This window comes from Sus scrofa, chromosome 12 (genome assembly GCF_054392235.1).
Source record: "Sus scrofa isolate SSC_HxYL_T2T_F1_AM1 chromosome 12, Sscrofa_HxYL_maternal_Yorkshire_Landrace_v2.0, whole genome shotgun sequence".
NCBI lineage: Eukaryota > Metazoa > Chordata > Mammalia > Artiodactyla > Suidae > Sus > Sus scrofa.
In genome coordinates, this window is record NC_139394.1 from 54,756,519 (window position 1) to 54,779,184 (window position 22,666).

At 44.1% G+C, this 22,666-nt stretch overlaps 1 protein-coding gene across 3 annotated transcripts in view; it reads right to left on the bottom strand.

The window, feature by feature from the left end:
- Positions 1-22,666, bottom strand: part of ZZEF1 (zinc finger ZZ-type and EF-hand domain containing 1) — a 112,353-nt gene that overhangs the window by 88,317 nt on the left and 1,370 nt on the right. For all 3 annotated transcript variants that reach the window (XR_014821468.1, XM_084985291.1, XM_084985290.1), the window contains exons 2-6: positions 11,529-11,673; positions 7,500-7,694; positions 5,631-5,802; positions 3,819-4,018; positions 2,157-2,367 (exon numbers count right to left, since the gene is read on the bottom strand). Coding sequence is in view for 1 of the 3 variants with exons in the window: in XM_084985290.1 (XP_084841416.1) it covers positions 2,157-2,367; positions 3,819-4,018; positions 5,631-5,802; positions 7,500-7,694; positions 11,529-11,673 (923 nt within the window). In the remaining 2 variants the exon portion in view is untranslated. The remainder of the gene's footprint in view (positions 1-2,156; positions 2,368-3,818; positions 4,019-5,630; positions 5,803-7,499; positions 7,695-11,528; positions 11,674-22,666) is intronic.

Consider the following 22,666-nt stretch of genomic DNA (forward strand, 5'->3'; position numbering starts at 1 on the left):
GACACACAAATCAGGCCGAGGGGGTTCCCATCAGTCAAACCTGAGCCAATCAGAGCATCAACACTGTGACGGATTATAATCCAGGGAATAAAATAGGAATCATGAGTCAGTCAATACAAAGTTTGATGACAAATGGGGTATTTACATAGTCTAAAAGCACCTCCTCACTAAATACTTATTAACTACAAATGCAGGGAGCTCTTGTCATGGCTCAGCAGAAATGAATCTGACTAGTATCCATGAGGACACAGGTTCAATCCCTGGCCTCACTCAGTGGGTGAAGGATCTGGCATTGCTCTGAGCTGTGGTGTAGGTCACAGAGGCGGCTTGGATCCCATGTGGCTGTGGCTGTGGCTGTGGCTGGCAGCTACAGCTCTGATTCAATGCCTAGCCTAGGAATTTCCATATGCCACGGTGCAGCCCTAAAAAGACAAAAAAAAAAAAAAAAAAAAAAAAAAAAAATTACAAAAGCGGAAAGAAGAATTCTTTTACAATGGAAAAGTCTGGCAGCACCACTTTCATGAAGGGATCGAAGCTAACAGCACAGCACTAGTAACAGGACAGTCTGCAGCTGTGTGCTGCCCAATCGATACAATGAGAAGCCATCATCGCTTCTCTGGCACTCTTGCTAGAGATACAAAGCCCAAGTTTAATCATGATGAAATTTCTGGTAAGCCGAAAGTGAAGGACACTCTTCAAAATATCTGACCCATAATTTCCAGAAGTGCCAAAGTCTTAGAAATCAAGGAAAGACAGCGGAATTATTCATTATGGAAGAAACTACAGAAAAATGACACTGAAATACCAAGTATGATTCTGGACCGGATCCTTTTAAAAGCGAAAAGGACATTTTTATGCTATAAAAGACAACTACCAAAATGTGAATGGGATCTTAGAATTACACGGTAGCAAAGTATATCAATGCTAATTTCCTGATACTGACAGTTGTGGCAGAATGTTCTAGTCTGCAGGAAATACATACTAAATAAAGTACTCAACAGCAATGGAGCATCAGGCTGGCAAATTACTCTCCGCTGGCTCAGGAAGGAGCTGATTTTTTTTTTTTTTTTTTAAGTTGCAATATTTCTCTAAGTTTGAAATTTTTTTTTTAAATTTAAAAACAGGCAGGAAGAAAGGAATCTAACCAAATACGACCCATCGTTTCTAGCACTGCCCACAGTATTTGCTGAAAATTTTTATTTAACAGCAATAACAAATCTTAAGACATCTAGAGAACAAAATGTTCACAACCTCTATTTTTCTGATACTATGATGGCCTCCACTAATAGTGACTATTACCAGCTATTACATTTACCTATTATGCTAATAATTCATCGCTACTGAAGCTGGTTGTTTTGCCTTGTATGTTACTGAGCTTTTTCCCCCAAGAGTTGTTTTTTTTTTTTTTTTGGTCTTTTTGTCTTTTGGCCATTTCTTGGGCCGCTCCCGCAGCATATGGAGGTTCCCAGGCTAGGGGTCTAATCGGAGCTGTAGCCACTCGCCTACGCCAGAGCCAGAGCAACACAGGATCCAAGCCGCGTCTGCAACCTACACCACAGCTCACGGCAACGCCGGATCCTTAACCCACTGAGCAAGGGCAGGGATCAAACCCGTAACCTCATGGTTCCTAGTGGGATTTGTAATCACTGCGCCATGATGGGAACCCGAGAGTTTTTTAATGAAAATTTTCAAACATGCTCTACATTTAAAAATAAATTAACTTTGTGTCCTTGAAAAGATCTCACTCATTAGTGAAAAGAGCCCTCAATGAAGGCCCTAGGTCCAAAGACCTAGATTCAGACTGACCCATCCCTGCCCGGTCATGTACCTCGGTCACAATATCCTTGTCTACAAAGTGGAGAGGGTTGTTACAGGTACATTTTACAACAATGTAAATAAGACATGACACCTGAAGGTGTTGTACCCAATATAAAGTGCTAGATAAATGTGAGCAACTGCTTCCCGGTGGCTAAAGAGAAGGAAAGGCATGTGCGACCCCCTGAAAGACTGGAGCTGAAGGCACAAACAGGAAACGAGAGGGCACCTGGGGCCGAGCTGCTGCCTGAGTCTCGATGATCGTAGGCTGCTGAGGGACTCGCCCTAAAGGGTCAGAGAATGAGTGCGCCGGGGCCGGCCTGGAAAGCAGAGTGACTTACTGAGTGTTGCGCAGCACTGTCTGGGCAAAGGCAGGATTTGCCTCCATGGAAGCCGTCACCAGAGATGTCAGCAGAGACCAGTACCATATTGCAGAAGCATCTGAGACTGAGACCCCAGACTTCTTAACTCTCTGAAAGCCAACAGCCCTCAGACCATGAATTCTAGTGTCACATCCATCACTAAGACAACGCTTTATGTTAATCTGGACATCTGTCAAGCGCAAACAACAAATTCAGTATTGGATTAACTTCTTCAGTTCAGCAAATGCTGGCTTTCGACTAAAAGCAAAATAGTAATTCACATTCTGAAAAGAAAATTCTGAAGATATAGTTGGATGCCAGAAATAAATGATGTGTGCAATGGAACTAGTATATAATAAACTTGTCAAAAAATGCACTGACCAATCTAAGGAGTCATAAAAATCATGTGCAAAATTAAGGGTGGCTTAAATCTATTTATCACAAAACTTCTTAGGAATTTATGTGTCCTGAAAATCAACAAAGTGTATTTCAAAAATCCTGACTAAATACATAGTAAGAATTTTTCCCAGAGTTCTGAAATTTGGCTTTAGTTATAAAACTGCAGCTGGTTCATAGGAGTTGTGAGAATTTCTTTTTAATAATCAAGTCCAAATAGATGACATAGACATGACTCACTTTTAAGAGCTGTCACAATTTCTTATGAGGGTTGGAGGGGAGGAGGTAAGAAGTTAAAAAGGACCTAACTTAGAGAAAAGACCAGCACAGTATAAGACAGGAAGCTTCTACTCCACAAGCTTAACTACTTCTTTGCCTAGGGGCAAGACACAAAGACGCTACCTCCCTAGGCCTCAGTTCCTTTGAGCAAAGAACACTTCTTTTGGCCCAGGAAAGCATTAGAAGAAATGAGACAAAACATGAAGCATTCCGGCTCCCTGAATGAAATAAGCCTGGAAAGAAATCACAGAATTGTGATTATTTCCAAAATGCTATGTGTGAAGCAAGATTATAATAGTATAAAAATGGAAACAAGCTAAATGTCCAAGAATAAAAGGCTGGTTAAAACTAAGGCATAGTCTTACAATACTAAATAAAGATGTGCATGAATATATGCTATGACAACACACAGAATGTTACAAAAGAGCATGTACAAAATATCACCATTTTTGTAAAAAGACGTCTAGAGATATATAGAAATATATATACACAAATCTATTTTTATTTTTAAAAATGTGTGTGTGTCTATATACATATGTGTGTATAGATACACACACACGGGTATGTTGTACGCATGCACATGCACACACAGGCATACACACACACACGCATGTATGCACACATGCAGCAAGAAAAGGTGTGGAAGGATCTACACAAAGGATCCACAGTGAAAAATCCCCGGGTAGTAGAATTTTGAAAAATTTTTGTTTATCTACATATTTCTAATTTTCTAATAAGAAAACATTAAGTATTTTTAATTAAAAAAGACTTTACTGCTTTTCTATAACTTTTAAAAACACTGAATAGGCGAAATAATGACCATTTTCATGTACATCATGAGAAGCAAATCAGATCTCCAAAGAAAAAGAAACAGCTTTTTACTTGAGAGGTCTTCTTGCAAAACATTACTTCCTCCCCTCCCAATCCGCTTAGTTAGAAGGCCAAGATGCATCTTGGTTGACTCACAGAGCTGACTGATGTTGGCATTTTCCAGCAGTGTCACATAGCCAGTGACATTGCTGGGAATGTGCACGTCGCGGACTTCCTGAAGCTCGCTGGCACTCCTCCCCACGGCTACTGTCACCTGCTGCGGCATGTAGCTCTGGTCAGTGGCAGCCACTGCAATGGACAGGTGCCTAAGCACAACATCTGGCTTCATTTTTAAACTGGAAAACATGGAGAGCAGAAACTACAAATGTTTATTCAGGCTGAGAACCAGTAGGGTCCCCAAGTCCCATCTCCAAGATCTTACATGTGATATACCCAAAGACTGAGTTTCCGAAAAACAACTAACTTGAAATGCTGGCTATTAGTTCCAAAGTCCTTATGACCTTCCCAAGTTTCTAAAATTTCTTTCAGTTCAAGATCAATCTTACATTTCTTTTTAAGCTACTAATACAGGTGGGAAAGTACAATATGAACATTCTAACGAAATCCCTTAACCTGGCAAGAAGCAAATTCTAAACGTCATCCAAAGAACTGAGGGAGCGCCTGTTGTGGCTCAGCGGTTAACGAATATGACTAGCATCCATGAAGATGCAGGTTCGATCCCTGGCCTTGCTCAGTGGGTTAAGGATCCAGCATTACTGTGAGCTGTGGTGTAGGTTGCTGCCGAGGCTTGGATCCCGCATGGCTGTGGCTGTGGCACTGGCCAGCAGCTACAGCTCTAATTCGACACCTAGCCTGGGAACCTCCACATGCTGTGCGTACGGCCATAAAGAGCAAAAAAATCAAAAACAAACAAACAAACAAAAACCCTCAAAGAACTGAGTACACGCCCTCATCCGTAAATTAGATGGCCAAAGAATATACTCAGCGTCTATAAGAAAAAATATTTCTCTTTCCACCAACTGAAACCAGTCTATTCTCTGAAGGGACAGGTGAAATTTGAGGTAGCAGCTTCAGAACTTAGAGACATATTACAGTTTACCGTCATCAATTCCACTCCAGGATTCTTGACCACTGCACTTTCTCGTTCTCTTTTTTTTTTTTTGTCTTTTTGTCTTTTGTCTTTTGTTGTTGTTGTTGTTGCTATTTCTTGGGCCGCTCCCTCGGCATATGGAGGTTCCCAGGCTAGGGGTTGAATTGGAGCTGTAGCCACCGGCCTACGCCAGAGCCACAGCAACGCGGGATCCGAGCCGCGTCTGCAACCTACACCACAGCTCACGGCAACGCCGGATCGTTAACCCACTGAGCAAGGGCAGGGACCAAACCCACAACCTCATGGTTCCTAGTCGGATTTGTTAACCACTGCGCCACGACGGGAACTCCCCACCTCGTTCTCTTCTAAACTGGCTAACTTACCTGTACACAGATTTTTTTAAATATACAGAAAAGATCTTGAAGTAAAATCACATCAGATATAAGAAAAGCACTGGTCCCTTGTGATACTAACTAATTTTCCTGAGAAACTAGTGAAAAAGATCTGAAATAATTATCATAAAATATTAGTCAAACTCTAATTTTCTCCCTTAAAATAAGTAAATAAATTATCCATATTTACAATTATATGAACCAGGTTGCATAATTTTACATTACTTTTACTTGATTCTTAAAGCAACTTTACAGGTAGTCACAAGAAGAAAAAAACTAGGTAGTTAAGAAGAAAATATTCTAATTTTTTTTTTGGCCACAGCAAGCAGCAGTTTGATGTGGAATCTCAGTTCCCAGAGAAGGGACTGGACCTAGGCCACAGCAGTGAACGCATCAAGTCCTGACCCCTTGACTACAGGTAATTTTCTTAGACTTTAACTCAAGAATTGGTATCACAGCACGCACCGAATCCAGTGTGAGCGAGCACTGCCATCTGATTGCCAGTAGGATGATGTTTCTCCATTTGTCATTTTGTCAATGTCTGCAGGGTTGGAGGATGTTTCTATATAAGCGTAGCACTTTGCTACCGACTTGAGTTTGTCCATCTCTGGGCTTCTAGTCAGGTCTCCAGGGCTCTCTGCAAGAAAAACCAGACTTTATCATATGACATCTCTTTCACAATGAAAAAAAAAAAAAAAAAAGGTCATTTAAAATATCTCACAGAAATAGGCCTGACATTTGACCCTAGACAAACAAACGTTCCTTAAAAGTCTCTTTCAATGGGAGAGCACATACAAAGCAGAAATTGGCCAAGGACTGCTCCGTGAGCTGATTATGGTATTAAACCACTGACATAATTGCAAAATCATGCCAAGAGAAGAAAATTGTGTCTTATAGTCTAAAATTACATTTCTTTAATTATGAGTAAGACTTTTTAAGCCACTTGTTTGGAAGTACTCGTGTTTCTGAGTATGGCCTCATCCCACCCTCATCTATTTTTCACTAGGTCATAAGTCTTCTTATCAATATATGTATTTATTATCTAATGTATATAAACACACATATAATAAGCAATGTTTATCAACTGTTGACTGTGAACTAGGCACTTTTCTACAGATTTTCTATGTATTAAATGATTTCAGAAATGAGGAAACTAAGGCAATTAAGTAATTGGCCAAGTCAGAGTTAGTGAAAAACTAAGTCTGTCACGATGTTACAAAACATACTTTTGTTCCCTAAAATGTCACACCCTTTGATTCTGCTTATGCTGTCTTCTGCCATATAGAACTTTAAATGTGCATGCAGTCTAACTTATTAATATTTTCTTTTGTAGTTTTTGAGTTGACATCCTCTTAGAAAGGTTTTCGTTTTTATTACGTGGGGCTACTTTCTTCTAGCACTCTCACAGCTTTCTTTTTAGTTGAACTTTTTTTTCTCCGTTTTAGCCTCCCTGCAGCATATGGAATTCCTGGGCCAGGAATCAGAGCCAAGCTGTAGTTGTGACCTACACCACCGATGCAGCAATGTTAGATCCTTAACCCACTGTGCAGAGCCAGGGATCGAATCTTGGTCCCAGTGCTCCAGAGACACCACCAACCCCACTGTGCCACAGTGGGGACTCCTTTAGTTGAACTTTTTAACCCAGCTGAAATTTACTGTATTGAACATAGTGGGTTAACAATCTGGTTTTATTTTTTTCTAATGCTAATACCTACATTTGATACTCTTTTCCCAGATGTACTTGGGTCTATTTTTTGAACTCTATTATGTTCCACAGATCTGCCAACTCAACATTACCAACTTATGTTATGGTCACTAAGTGAGTCTATAGTGGTTTCTCTCATTTATTTAACAACTATTCACAGAGTATATACTACATGGCAGGCGTAGTTGTGGGTGCCAAGACTGATGAAGTAACAAGACAGAAAAAATGCAAGCAAATAATAAATGCTGCAACTTCAGATGAGTGTCACTGAGACCATTAAACCTGCAAAGGTGATAGTGACCAAAAGGTAGGGAAGGGTGGGTGTGGGGGCATCAATTAGATAAAACTACTGAAGAAAGGCCTCCCTGAAGTCATACCGGCGCAGAGACCCACGTGATGAGAAATCAGTTGTGTTAAGAAGAGAAGAGGGAGGGGGAGAGGGGCGGGGAGAGGGAGGGAAGAAGGAAGCAGGAGAGTAGATCTTATTTTTATGTTCCAAACTGGTCACTCTTATGTTTTCAGAAATAAACGCAGGGGAGAAGTGCTGGCTCATCCTACCAATAAATACTACATTTGGAAGAAATGATGACCAAGCATTTTCAGGAACACCCGGACCCCTGCACACATACCCTTTTCTTTTTGTACCAGTTGATCCAGAGACTCCTTCAGAACAGAAGCCCTCATAGTGCACATGTTATTGCAGTGGTCCAACATGGGGTAGGGGACGACGGTGCTCGAGAGCCGATTGCGATGCAGGAAGCGCAGAATCATTGACGAGTGAACATCCAGCCCCTCCTTGGACTCTGAAAATATGTCTATGAAACCTGAGCAGACAAAATAATTTTTGGTGTTTTTTGGGAACCCACTACAATGGTTTCCACATCCCCTGCTGGCAGCCTATCTGGATTGGCTAAATTAAAAGCAGTCATTAGGAATCTTCACTGATAGTTTCAGCTTTAATCATTCAAAAATCTAACGAAGCTTTTAAGAAATGAACCAGTGATAATCTCAACTTAAAAATCAGGGCGTTCCCATTGTGGATCAGCAGGTTAAGAATCTGACTAGTATCCATGAGGATGTGGGTTCGATCCCTGACCTCACTCAGTGGGTTAAGGATCCAGCATTGCCACAAGCTGAGGCATAGGTCGAAGATGTGGCTTGGATCCAGTGCTGCTATGGCTGTGGCATAGGCCAGCAGCTGCAGCTAGCTCCAACTGGACCCCCAGCCTGAGAACTTCCATATGCCGCAGGTGTTGCCATAGAAAGAAAAATAATAATTTTGTTTTAGTTTAATAGAATTTTTAGAAAACTCAGAATAATGATTTGTTTAAATCCAGCTTTAAAAATTTATAAGTTTAACTTATAAGCATAAATACTAACTAGAAGTTTTGCACATAGAATATGGTCTTACGGAGTTCCCGTCACGGCTCAGTGGCTAACGAACCCAAGTAGCGTCCACAAGGTTGAGGTTCGATCCCTGGCCTCGTTCAGTGGGTTAAGGATCTGGCATTGCCGTGAGCTGTGGTGTAGGTCGCAGATGTGGCTCAGATCCCACATTGCTATGGCTAAGGCTGTGGCTGTGGCCGGCAGCTGCAGCTCCCACTTGACCCCTAGCCTGGGAACCTCCATATGCCACGGGTGTGGCCCTAAAAGACCAAAAAAAAAAAAAAAAAAAAAAAGGAATATGGTCTTAGGAATATAAGTTTATCGCATTAGAGAGCAAAGGCTTAACTGTTTTTATACTAAGCTACATCAGACACAATGATGAAAATACATCCACTGCCCCGATGACAATTTCCCATGGCATTTGACAGTTTCAAGGGGACCTCCACACATCCTCTCATTCAGTCCCCGTGACTAGGTGGTGGGGTGCGGCGGGGCTGGAGGTGGGGAAGGCACTGACAGCACTGGTATCTTCCTTTCACACCTCAGGAAAATGGGCTTATGTGAGATGCCAAGATAATAAAAAAAATAGGGGAAGGAAAGGGGCTGTCTCTCTTTTAAGCATTCAGCCCTCATACAATGTGATACAAAAGGAATAATGGTCTGGGCAGACAGAGGGACCAGGAAATGGAGATCCCACCAGAGAGGTGAGTGCAGCTCATCAAGGTTCAGCCTAAGACTGAGAAAACAACTCTTTTAAGTTGGCTGTGGATACAAAATTTGAGCAGAAAGTCCTAAGTCACGACCTGCTAGGTAAGCATCCTGGGATCTGGATCCAAGATTTTTCTAACTCAATTTCCCTGCTCTCAGTGTCACCCAGAGCGACAGTGCCCCGAGTACTGGTGGATTCCCTAGTCTCCATTCGTTTCCCCTTCTCCTAACACATCTCTTTGAGGTGTTCAAATAAAGCTCCTGATGCTATATCCCCATGCTGGAAATGCAGAGGTGAGAGTAATATGTAAATGCCAAGACATAAGTTCACTAAGCTAATTCAAAGCATAACAAACTGCCATGAGAAGAGAAGTTATTACGTACAGGCTACCTACAATGTCCATAAAAATGACACAATTAAAGACAGTCTGAGGAAGAGTAGAAACAGGAATTCTTCACTGAGCTCCTTGCCCAGATCAATATATCCTTAGTGGGAAGCCGGAAAGGTCAAGGACAATCACAGTTACATTTACTTGCATCCAACAGGTCTACCTGCCTCCCTGCTGCCCAAGCTCAGGCTCTACACTAAGTGTGATGACTCCAAGGGCAAAGAAAAGTTCTTGGACAAGACAAACTGAACTGGAGTTCCTGTCGTGGCACAGTGGAAACGAATCCGACGAGTACCCATGAGGATGCAGGTTCAATTCCTGAGCTCGCTCAGTGGGTCGGCATTGCCATGAGCTGTGGTGTAGGTCACAGACATGCCTCAGATCCTACATTGCTGTGGCTGTGGTATAGCAGCAGATATAGCTCTGATTCAACCCCTATCCTGGGAACTTCCATATGTATGCCGCAAGTGCTGCCCTAAAAAGCAAAAAAAAAAAAAAAAAAAAAAAGATAAACTGAACCAAAAGAATGATATGCCAAGGTTTTTTTCCTTTCAAGCTCAATTGTTCTCTCAGTAGAAAAAAGAATAACATAGACAAAGTTTTTTCATAGGTACAATGTAGAAGTATTGCTTAGTTTTAAGCTATTTTTATTCTTAAATTTTAGGAGTTTCCATCGTGGCGCAGTGGTTAACAAATCCGACTAGGAACCATGAGGTTGCGGGTTCGATCCCTGGCCTCGCGTTGCCGTGAGCTGTGGTGTAGGTCGCAGACGTGGCTCAGATCCCGCGTTGCTGCGGCCCTGGTGTAGGCCGGTGGCTACAGCTCCAATCCAACCCCTAGCCTGGGAACCAACACATGCCATGGAAGCGGCCCTAGAAAAGGCAAAAAGACAAAAAGACAAAAAAAAAAAAAAAATTTCAGAGTGATAGCTTTCTAAAAAAAAAAAAAAAAAAAAACACATCGGGGAGTTCCCATGGTAGCTCAGCAGAAGTGAATCTGACTAGTATTCATGAGGACACAGATCTGTCTGACCCCTGGCCTTGCTCAGTGGGTTAAGAATCCGGTGTTGCCATGAACTGTGGTGTAGGTCACAGACACAGCTTGGATCTGGCATTGCTGTGGTTGTGGCATATGCCAGTGGCCACAGCTCCAATTAGACAGACCCCTAGCCTGGGAACTTCCATATGCCGCAAGTGCGGCCCCAAAAAGACAGAAAAAAAAAAAAAAATGGGGGCTGGAGTTGTCTGGTGGCCTACCAGTTAAGGACTTGGCATTACTGCTATCACTCGGGTTTGACCCCTAGGCTGGGGACTTCTGCATCCTGCAGGTGCAGCAAAAAAAAAAAAAAAAAAAAAAAAAAGAAAACAAAAACAGAAAAACCCCAACAAACATTGAGTGCCTACAATGTGCCAAAAATTGTACTAAATGTGAGGACACAGTAGAAATAAAAGAGAAGGTCCCTACCCTTGTGGAGTTTACAATATAAGAGTGACATTTAGGAGTTCCCGTCATGGCTCAATGGTTAATGAATCTCACTAGGAACCATGAGGTTGCGGGTTCAAATCTGACTAGGAACCATGAGGTTGCAGGTTCGATCCCTTAACTCAGTGGGTTAAGGATCCGGCATTACTGTGAGCTGTGGTGTAGGTCACAGACGTGGCTCGGATCCCACGTTGCAGTGGCTGTGGCGTGGGCCGGCGGCTACAGCTCTGATTTGACCCCTAGCCTGGGAACCTCCATGTGCTGCAGAAGCAGCCCTAGAGAAGGCAAAAAAGACCAAAAAAAAAAAAAAAGTGACATTTATAAATAAGTAATAATTAATTAATTACAACGGTAATCTGCTGCCAAAAAACAAATGCGGGATGCTAAAAGAACACACAATTGGGGCCAGGGAAGGCTTCCTGAGAAAAGGAAATAAAGAGATCCACTAAGGAAGGTGTCTCATGACCAAGTTTCATAAAAATGGCAGAACCGCTCAACCCTCCCTGAACTGGGGAACAAGAGAGAGGACTACACTGAACACTAATTCCGACCACGAGCTCAACGAGGACTATCGGAGAAGCAAGTTTACTTCATGGGGCCCACAAGCCTGCCTAACTACACTCGTATCATAGAAGAGTTTCCCGGGGCTCTGGGAGAGCTGCTTTATCATTCAGCACAACGATGAGAGCCCACCTGGAACAAGGGAACAGGCTTGCAGTTGTCTGATGATGTGGCTCAGCTCCCCCTGAAGATTAGCTCCACTGGAATTCTTGAGGGCCTCCAGCATGTTCTCAGCATCCACGGTACCATCACCCTCGGCATCAAACTGGGCGAAGGCCTATAAAGACAAGAGATTCAAGAACATCAGGTCTGTTCCAAATCTTGAATAACTTTTTGACCTATCATCTCAAGAGTTGTGATTTTAGTGGTTATTGTTGTTGTGGGAAGACTGGATATATATCATCTGAAGAACAAAGAAATTCAGGCTAGTAACTCACTATGCTCTGCAAAATGTGTGTATCTAAGTATTGCCTCAAGATACCACTTCAGAGTTCCCATCACGACGCAGCGGAAACGAATACAACTAGGAACAATGAGGTTGCGGGTTCGAACCCTGCCCTTGCTCAGTGGGTTAAGGATCCGGCGTTGCCATGAGCTGTGGTGTAGGCTGGCAGCTGTAGCCCTGATTCGACCCCTAGCCTGGGAACCTCCATATGCCACGAGTGTGGCCCTAAAAATATAAAAAGACAAAAAAAAAAAAAAAACCCAAAAAACTAAGATACCATTTCATTCCATCTCTTTCAAGAGAGTTACCCCCCTTCCCCAAATAATTTCAGAAGAAACTACTGCAAAAATGTTCAACTGGTTACAAAGTACAAAATTCAAAGCATTGGCTTAGAGAAGCATCTCCGGTTTAGCTGGGCTTTTTCTTCTAAACACACTTTGGACAAGTAAACTAACCTGGTTTAGCTACTTCATAGTCCTGTTTTCGCTAACCTTTAACCGTAATTTAATTTGCTCCCGGCTCATGCTGGGCCATCTGGGGAAGCGGGTATAGCGTGGGATTTGGCTTGAATCCTGCTCTGTCACTAACCGAACGGGCTATGTGACTTTACACACATTTCCTTGCCTCCATAAGGCTTGGCTTCTTGATCTGAATGATGGAGCAAATATTAGCAAACTCACAGACTGCTGCCTGGATTAAGTAACATTGGAACAGAGCCCAATAGAGTGAAAGCCCAGAAGCAGTGCAAAGCGTTCCTCTTCTCCTTTCTGATCTGAATGTTACCTTCTCCTGAGTCTCTGATCCCTCTCACCTCCTGCAAGACTTCCCTCACCTGGCAACTCCCCGCTCTCCCCAGCTCTCAGGCCCTCCCCTTCACCAGGGGCTTCTTTCTTCCTGCTGATACGTTCACTCATAAACATCCCTCACTAGGAAATACTTCAGAGGAGTCTCCCACCCTCTCTTCTAAGTAATCCTCTCTCCTCCTTAAAACTCCTGCTCTCTGTTTCCCTTCTTCATGAAAAATGGAAACATCCCATTGACATTTCATCACTGACACAAATACCCCTATTTCCATCACATACCTCTGAACAATGCAGTGTTTAATAGGAATATATCCAAATTCTTATTTGGGTCCAAACCATGGACTTAAATGCAGGATGGGGTACAGAGTTTAGAAGCAGAATATAAGAGAGAGATGACAGCATTCTTGTCTCTATTCCTTTTTAGAGATTATCCAAAAAGTTAACGGGCTCTACTAATCCAAAAAGTTATCAAAGGGTACACTTAAAAGGAGGGAAGATACCATCCCATTCTTTTCTGACCCAATCAGGAAAGTTGAGTTTAGTTTGGAAGCCACACACCCAGAGAAACTGAAATAGAAGAGACCAGGGGAACGAGATCACGATGAAGAGATTGCAGCAAATGCCCTGTGAGAAGAGCTAGAGGACCACGGTCTCTCAGTGAGGAGAAGAGATGACTGGGACTAACAGGCTCCTTCTCTTCAAACATCTGATGGGTTGTTATGGGAAGGACAGTTAAAATTGAGGTCATTCGGAGTTCCCTGGTGGCTCGGAAGGTTAAGGATCTGGCATTGCCACTACAGTTGCTGCTGTGGCATAGGTTCAATCCCTGGCCTGGGAACTTTCACATGTCATGGGTGTAGCAAAAAAAAAAAAAAAAAAAAAAAAAAAAAAAAGTAAGGTCATTAGAAGTTAGAGGGGAAAGCTTATCATAAAGATAGGCTTTTTTTTTTTTTTTTTTTTTTGATCCTTTTAGGGCTGCACGGAGACATACAAAGGTTCCCAGGCTAGGGGTCAAATCAGAGCTACAGCTGCAGGCCATAGCCACACAGGATCCGAGCCAAGTCTACGACCTGCAGCACAGCTCACAGCAACGCCAGATCCTTAACCCACTGAGCAAGGCCAGGGATCGAACACACAACTTCATGGTTACTAGTTAGATTTGTTTCCAATGCACCACAATGGGAACGCCCCCACTTTGCTTTTTTTTTTTTTTTTGTCTTTTTGCCTTTTCTTGAGCCGGTCCCACAGCTTATGGAAGTTCCCAGGCTAGGGATCAAATCGGAGCTGTAGCCACTGGCCTACGCCAGAGCCACAGCAACACGGGATCCGGGCCGAGTCTACGACCTGCAGCACAGCTCACAGAAACGCTGGATCCTTAACCCACTGAGCAAGGCCAGGGACCGAACCTGCAACCTCTTGGTTCCTAGTCGGATTCGTCAACCACTGTGCCACGACGGGAACTCCTCATTTTGCTATTTTTAACAGACTCTGTTTATTTCTCAATAGTTAATGGATATGATAAAAAGAATTTTCAAACAAACAAAAAAAAAAGCCTCTGGGATGAAGAAAAAAAAAAATCAGAGCAGTGTTGCTAAGAGCTTCACCAAACAAATATGTAATTTCCTAACACTCAGAAATCGTCCTTAAGGAAAGCACAGGTTTTAAAATCTAACACTTAACATCTAGTTGCTTTCACAGAAGCCAATTTACTCAGCACTTATTCAATGCCATCTGACCCGTGCTTGGCTCTCTGCATACAGGGGGTGAACAGAGCAGAGTCCTCGCCCTCCAAAATCCTCTCCGCCTAGAAGAGAGATCTGTAAACCAACAGCGGCAATGTGGCAGGTGTGATGATTACAATAACAGAAGTAGCAGCGTAAACAACCACGACAACTAATACTTACTATTAAGGCAGAGTGCTAAGCACCTCACCTGGATCAACTCGTGCGTATTTTCCACACGCCTAAGGTAGGTACCGTCACTTTACTAGCGAGGGGAAGAGAAGCCAAGTATTTTGTTCAAGGTCCCATGGGGAGCACTGGTAAATGATGGAGCTTGGATTTGAATCCTTCTATGATTTGGGACCCTGCACTGTCAACCACGACATGGGCATGTCGCCCATGACCCTACACAGTCAGCTATGCCATGAGCTAACAGACCCTCCAGAGGCCAGAAGCCCAGGAGGGGTAGGGATGTTTGGCGGAAATGGCCCCCAGAAAAGTGACCCCTGAACTGAGCTTTAATGAATAACTAGGAATTCCCAGGCATATGGAGCTGAGGAGGCCATCCTGGGGGGAGGGAAGACGCAGAGTGCACGGCAGATTGTGGCAACTATTACCTAGCTGGTGTGGAAAGGAGGCAGGGGCGGGAGACGGAGAGATGGACAGAGGTCGGAATACAGAGAGCCTGGCAGCCAGGCTGAGGAGCTCAGGCCTCACAGTGAGGGTGCCATGAGGGGGGAGGGGGCTGATCATCCCCCATCATCCCCCATCTAGAAAGGTTCCCCTGCTGGAACAGCCCTACACCCCCCCTCAAAAAGGCTCCTCTGTATGCTGACTCCCCTTCTCCAGTGTCTCTGTGACGTGTCACTGGGGACAGGACACTCACGTCTTCTGGCCACTTCTGACAGCAGCAACTCTCCTCTCTATATAATAAATGGAAACTGCCTCCCTGATGTCACCGCCCCGTGAGGCCGTTCAGCTCCTTCTACCCCAACGCAGCTTGCAGATCACTGGAAGCCGTGATCAGGTCCTCCGGGTTTCCTCACACTCCCCACACCTCAACCATTTTTCTAACTGGTATGATTTTAAGTCTCATTCCCATCCTGGCTGGTCTCTCTGGGATGCCTCCAGGTTGGCAATAAACCTCAGAGCAGTGCCTCTCAACTTTTATTAGCTGATCCACTATAAGAAATACATTTTGGGAGTTCCCACTGTGGCAGAGTAGGTTAAGAATTAGACTGCAGCAGCTTGGGTTGCTGCAGAGTTGCTGGTTCAATCACCGGCCCAGGGCTGTGGGTTAATGATTCGGTGTTGCCAAAGCTGTGGTGTAGGCTGCAGCTGCAGCTTAGATCTGATCCTTGGCCCAGGAACTTCCAAATGCCACAGGTGAGGCCATAAAACGAAAAAGAAAAAGGAATTCCCTTTGTGGCTCAGCGATAACAAATCTGACTAGTATCCGTAAGAATGCAGGTCTGATTCTTGGCCTCGCTCAGTGGGTTAAGCATCTGGGGCTGCTGGGGCTGTGGCCTAGGCCAGCAGCCACAGCTCTGATTCTACCCCAGCCTGGAAACTTCCATATGCCGCAGGTGTGGCCCTAAAAAGCAAAAAAAAAAAAAGATCTAGGTCTGCTCCTAGTTCTGCCAGTTATTGCTTGAAAGGGCCACCTATCCACCTAAGGCCTCAGTTTACTCATCAGTAAGACTGTCTCACATCCCCTGCTGAATTGGAACACTGAAGGGCTGTCACAGAAGATGCAGTCAACAATCTTAGCACAGAGTCAGAACAATAGAGAAGAGCGACCCCACTCAAAGCTACATTTACTGAGCATCAGGCATGTGCCAGACATCATTCCAAGTGCTTTACATGAATTAACTCATTTAATCCTCACACCACCTATGTAAGATAGACACTATTATCATGCTCATTTTATAGGTGAGGCAACTGAGACCATATCAATCAAGGTCACACAGCTCGAGGACAGTGGGACTAGGATTTGTGCACAAGTAGCCTGAGTCCAGGGCCCAATTCTCAAGCTCAATCTGTAAAAGGTACACTAACAGAGCAGCAAACTTGCTGGTACCATGACAGGCTAACTGTCCGGGATGTTACAGAAGGGATCCCTTTGGGGGTAAGGGGAGGGGGCAGGCTGCCTGCACTGGCTACTAAGGTCCCGGCCAACTCAGGCTCTAGACCAGATACCAGAGAAATACCATTCCCCACACTGCGCGTTCCCCCACCTCAATGTATCTGCACATGCTGGGCCATTCGACTGGGATATCCCTTCCTTTGCCTAGAAATTCTTCGAGCCCCTCAAGCCTTGGTTTGGTCAAGCCTTTCCCAGACTCATGCTACTATTAAATGCTCTTACGTGCTGCTTGAAAGTGGAGACAGCTTAGGAGGGAGTAAAGCTCTAAGAAGCGGGGAAGGGAGCAAAGGACAAAACTCGCCCAGACATGGGAAACAGTGAATGCACCTGGCTGGCTAAAGAGCCCTGGGAGGTAAGACCCAAATATTAGACCAACATTTGATTCTGAAAGCAATGGAGAGCCACGGAAGTTTAAAGCAGGACAGTACATAATGAAGTGGTATTCTGGAAATCAGAATCAAAACAGAGCTGTGACCTTCCCTCCATAGTTCTCAGTGATCGTGAAGTTCTCCAAAAGAAGCCAACAGTGTCGTTCCCCCAGAGCAAAGCACACGTGACCAGAAGAATCTCGAGTTCACCCAGGACCTTCCTCTTCTGCACCACCTCATCACCAGCAACAGCCACGCTTACTGAAGGCTTCCTGCGTGCTGTGGCAGTGCAGTGCAAAGAGGTGTCAGGGGACCTCAGAGCATCTTGAGACAGCAAGATCACACAGTGTGCTTTAAGAGCCAAATGACCTATACCAAACAGGAGACAAGAGCCTCAAGGGTAATAATGAAGGAGCTCCCTGGTGGTCTAGCGGTTAAGGACCCAGCGTTGTCACTGCTGCGGCATAGGTTTGATCCCTTCTGCAGGCTGTGGGCATGGACAAAAAACAAAACAAAAAAATTTTTTAAAGGGTAGGACTAAAAACATGATTATAAAGAAGCCACCGGAATCATGCCACAAGAAAGGTTTGGTGCTGTTCGGGTGATAGTGCCAAGGCAGGGAATCTTGAAGAACTCATAGAAGCAAGGTCCACACACAGGACAAGGTGGGTGTCCCACAGGGGACACAGGTAGATAGGGTCAGACAGGAAGAGAGGCCAGCCTGTGGGCTCCAGCTCATTCACAGGAATATGCACTTGAGCCCTCAGGCAGTGGGAAGGCCCTACAGGCTCCAAGGATCAAACCTGCACCCCAGCAGGGACTCAAGCCAAAGCTGTGACAACACTGGATCCTTTAACTGCTAGGCCACCAGAGAACTCTGAATCTACATAATTCTACCTGCATAGTTCTTGGGCTCAGAGCCATTCAAAATTAACTGATCAATACTTTTGATATGATAATGCCGAGATGGTATTTTTCTCCAAATTTCCTCCAAATTCAAAAGTGATTAAGGACCTTTTTAAGTTTTCACTAAAACTGTATTTAACTATTTCCTCCAAAGGCAAGAAATATCTTAATAAAAGGTTACAGATTGAGCATAAAATACAAGGTTGGAGAATGAGAACTGTACCATATTCAATCCATCAAATCAAACTGGGGGCTTCATGGGGAAAACACCTACCGAATGCTGGCTAGGAGCCGGTACAATAAATAAATGAGTAAAAATGGTCCTTCCCTCTGACCTTACAACCCAAAGAATTTCACAAAGTAGGCACCAGAGCACTACATTCCCACCGGGAAGCCGTCTGCTATCATCCTGCGCTTGGTAGTTTTTTCCTGCCCTAGAGCCTACAGGATTTTCTGGAAGCATGTTCTATTAAGAGCACAACATCTAATCTTTAATCTCTGATGTCAAGTAAGAATTTAATTTAAACTCTATCCCTCTTCTACATAAGAGTTGATTAAATTCAATATTGTACCCTATGAGCAAATCAGAGTCCTTCTCCGTGGACCACACCCACCAAGAGAAAAGGTGGTTGTACCATAAAATGATAACGTTTCAGACTTTGGTCCTTGGTACAACTCCAACAAGTCCTTTAGGACATCACCTCCAGCAACTAAGGTCACGGGAACGTGAAGGCAAGACGGCGGAGTGGACACGATGGCGACGGGAGCCCAGAGAACCAACGCGTGCAACTTGGACACTCGTACGAATTTATAAATTCATTCTACTAAGACATAATATATACTGATGATCATCTGCTCCACTGTCCTAGCTCTCAGAAAATGAATGAAGGGAAAGGACTCATAATTTTTGTGGCTACTATAAAGACATTTATTACTATTTCACAAAACACTAAAGCTTGTATTAAAATATCATAATTCATTTTCAGAAGTTTAGATGTAGAACTAAGATACAGAAATGCATACTTATCTAAGTCAAAGGGCAGACTTTTTTTTTTTTTGTCTTCTTAGGGCCACATCCGGGGCATATGGAAGTTCCCAGGCTAGGGGTCACATCTGAGCTACAGCTGCTGGCCTATGTCATAGCGACAGCCACAGCCACGACAGATCCAAGCCAGGTCTGCTACCTACACCACAGCTCACAGCAATGCCAGATTCTTAACCCACTGAGTGGGGCCAGGGATTGAACCAGCATCCTCATGGATACTAGTCAGGTTCGTTACCACTGAGCCACAACAGGAACTCCAAGACAGACTTATTTTTAAAGCACATCAAATGCATAGCTAATCTTTATATTCTTGACATTACAAATATAATTACCCCTCAGTAATAGACAAGACAACCACTGTGAGATTATCCCAATTAGGTTTTTAAGCCTTAGCTAAGCCTTCACTTTGAGTCAGAACTGTTCTCTTCAACTAACCAGTGCTAACCAGTGGGGAATCAGTAAATTTAGTACCAAACCAAGCTCCACCTCTCCCTGCCCCAAATCTAATAAAGATAAAGAGGTTTCAAGAAAAAGTCATGATGATTTTCCTCCAATGTGGATTACTCATGCTAGGCCTCCCTTAGCATGAAGGGAAAAACTAAAGAAGTAACGAGGTAGTCCAGAGACTAAAGAAGAATAACCATAGAGAACCAGTTCTACGAAGAAAACAGGGCACAGGATCTGGAGTCAGCAGGCCCACACTTGATCGTTGTGCCAAAACTTAACTTTCAATCTTACTTAGGTGAGTCCCTGAACCCTGCAGAGTCCTCAGCTTCCTCCTGGGTTTGGTAGCGGTTGTCCCCCACCCGGCTCATGGGGCTGGTCTAAGACATCGGACTCCATGTATCTGAACACGTTGCAGAGAGCAAGGTAAGATAATAGGAATGTGAAAGAAAACTTCCAAGCACACTTTTTGTGAATTCTGTGTATGGATCCTTAATACCCTGTGACAACTCCAGACTGTGCCAGGGATTTTTGGGTTTTTTTTTTAAGTAAAATAAGAACTCACAACATTCCACACATCCCCAGTTCTTATGGCTCTGCTTATGATTCCTTAATGTTTATGTCAGCTTCGTATGTGACTACGATGATTTTGTGTTTCATAACAGGAGGATACAACCATTCACACATTTTTCTTCCCATCTGTTTCGGTTACAGTGGCTGAATGATCTTTGGAGTTCACTAGCCTAAACAGTCCATGGGCCACCTCTAAGGGATTTAAGCTCTCACAGAGCACAATCTTTTCACTCTTGATCACTGAAAGAAAAACAAAAACCAAAACACCCTCGTGAGAATGAGAGGAAATAAACATGACTCTGTCTCAGGCAGTCTTCCCTCCTAAGCTCCAGGCTCACACACCCAACGGTCTAAGATACGCTTCCACGGAGCTGTCTCATGGACACACGAGACTCCACTTGGCCAACTGGAACGCACCTTCCCCTCCAGATCCTCCCTTCCCCAAAATGGCACTGTCATCTTTCCCACTGCTCAATGCCAGAAGCACCCTTGATTCCTTTCTTGTTTTAATCCTCCTCCCACCCCTAAATCTCAAGAACGGCTTATTCTACTTCCTAAATAGCTCTCAAAATTGTGCACGTCATACTATCTTAGCTACCACTACCAGCCCAAGCCACCCAATCTCTTACTTGGACTGTTGTAATAGCCCCCTAACGGGATCTGCCTGGATCCATCTGACCCTCTACCAACTGGTTCTCCACAAGGCAGCCACAACCATCACGGCACTTTGCTTAAAACTTCACTATTTCCAAACTCCTGTTTAACAGATGCTGCAAAGGACTCCCCCAACCTGGTCCCCACCTGCTTCCTAGTCTGGTTCTCCTGCTGCATCCCACCACCTAGCCATGTGAGTCAAAGACTGCTAAACTGTAATCCAATGTCTGTTCTCCTCTTCTTCCATAATTCAATCTTGATTTTTAGCTTAATAAATGGTCATGGAATAAGGATCTTTCCCAGCCTCCCTTGCAGTTAATGTGGTCATGTGACTGGGTTTGGGCCATTGGGATGAGCCATGCCCTCAGGAGAGGTGTTGGCTCCCTTCTTCCTTTTCCCTTTCCTGCCGGATAGACTGTGGAAAGTGAAAGCAAAGGAGTCACTTGGGTCTTTAAGTGGAGGGTGACAGCACAGCAAGACGGACGGAGCCAGGCCCTTGATAACTGTGAAACTGCCAGAGCACTCCGGGACCGCCTACCTGGACTTTTACATCAAAATCTCCTTTATTGCTTCAAGCACTGATGCACTAGGTTTTCTGTCCCTTGAAGCAGTTCTGTAACCCTAACACATCATACCATTTTTTTCAGATGCTCCACCCTCTAGACTTGGGACTTGGGCATGCAACGCCCTCCGCCTGAAACACTGCTAATGCTTTCTGCTCCTTGTCTGCTTTCAGTCCTCAAATCTGAGCTGAAAAGTCTTCCTTGACACCCTAGATGAGGTTAAATACTCCTGTTACTTTTTGTCTTTACTCATCTCCTTGGATAACACTCACCACACCTATTATTGCTGGGTGATGTGTATCTCTTTCAGTACTGGATACTCTTTGAGAGCAAGCATCTGCTTTGCCCACTGTCATCCAAGCGCTTGGCACTCAGCACATGCCCAACAAATATTTGCTCAGTGAATGAATGGGTAACGTCATGGCCCTTGAGTGATTTCTGGACCACACCTCTAGGACTTCTTGGCCTTACATCACAGGACTCTTTTAGCTCTACTTCTGTCAGACACCCTCACCACGTAAACACTTTCTCTCCATTCTCTTTTGGACAACTGTGAAATGCGCCAACTCCTTCAAGAAATCTGCACAGCTCTTCTGACACCATGTCATTTTCTCACAATACACCTAGGACTAGAATGGAAATTATTATGTGTGCTCCTGGAATTCAAAAAAAAAAAAGAGTAGGAAAACGAAAACCTTCACTGTGTCACATGACCAACACCAACATTTTCAAGAGACAGGATGAGTTACAGGTATTTTAAAAGGAAAACAGAAGAAACAAACCACATTACCTGAAGTCTGGCCACGAGGAGGAAAACATTCTTAAAGTATTTTAAAAAACCTCTGGTTTGAAAGTGTACATCACTTTTGAATGGCATCTTGAGAACCTGTCAGTTTACTGCTTTACATGTTCACCTTTCATTGACACTGAATATACTACGTAGTTTACCCATTCTGACAAATTAAGCACCTTTTTGCTACTACACTGTAGAAAGAGGGCCCAGGGGAGTTCCCGTCGTGGCATGGCAGAAACGAATCCTACTAGGAACCATGAAGGTGTGGGTTCGATCTCTGGCCTCGCTCAGTGGGTTTAGGATCCAGCGTTGCCATGAGCTGTGGTGTAAGTTGCAGACGTGCCTCGGATCTGCCCTTGCTGTGGCTATGGTGTAGGCTGGCAGCTGTAGCTCCGATTACCCCTAGGAAACCTCCATATGCTGCGGGTGTGGCCATAAAAAAGACAAAAGACAAAAAAAAAAAAAAAAAAAAAGAGAGAGAGAGAGAGAGAAAGAAAGAAGCAGGGCCCAGGAAGGAGGTAGCAGGACACAGAACAAACAAACAAACCAAAAAACTCCCCAAGAAATCTGAGTGACAGTTTCAGTTTTGTCAACTGATTCACAGGGCAAGCCTAGATCAGTTCTCTTTTAAACTCTGAAATGAAGTGTTTGGGGGAGTTCCCATTGTGGCACAGCAGAAAAACCTGACTAGTATCCATGAGGATGCGGGTTTGATCCCTAGCCTCACTCAGTGGGGTCCGAGACCTGGCGTTGCTGTGAGCTGTGGTGTAGACCACAGCCAAGGCTCGGATTCAACATTGCTCTGGCTG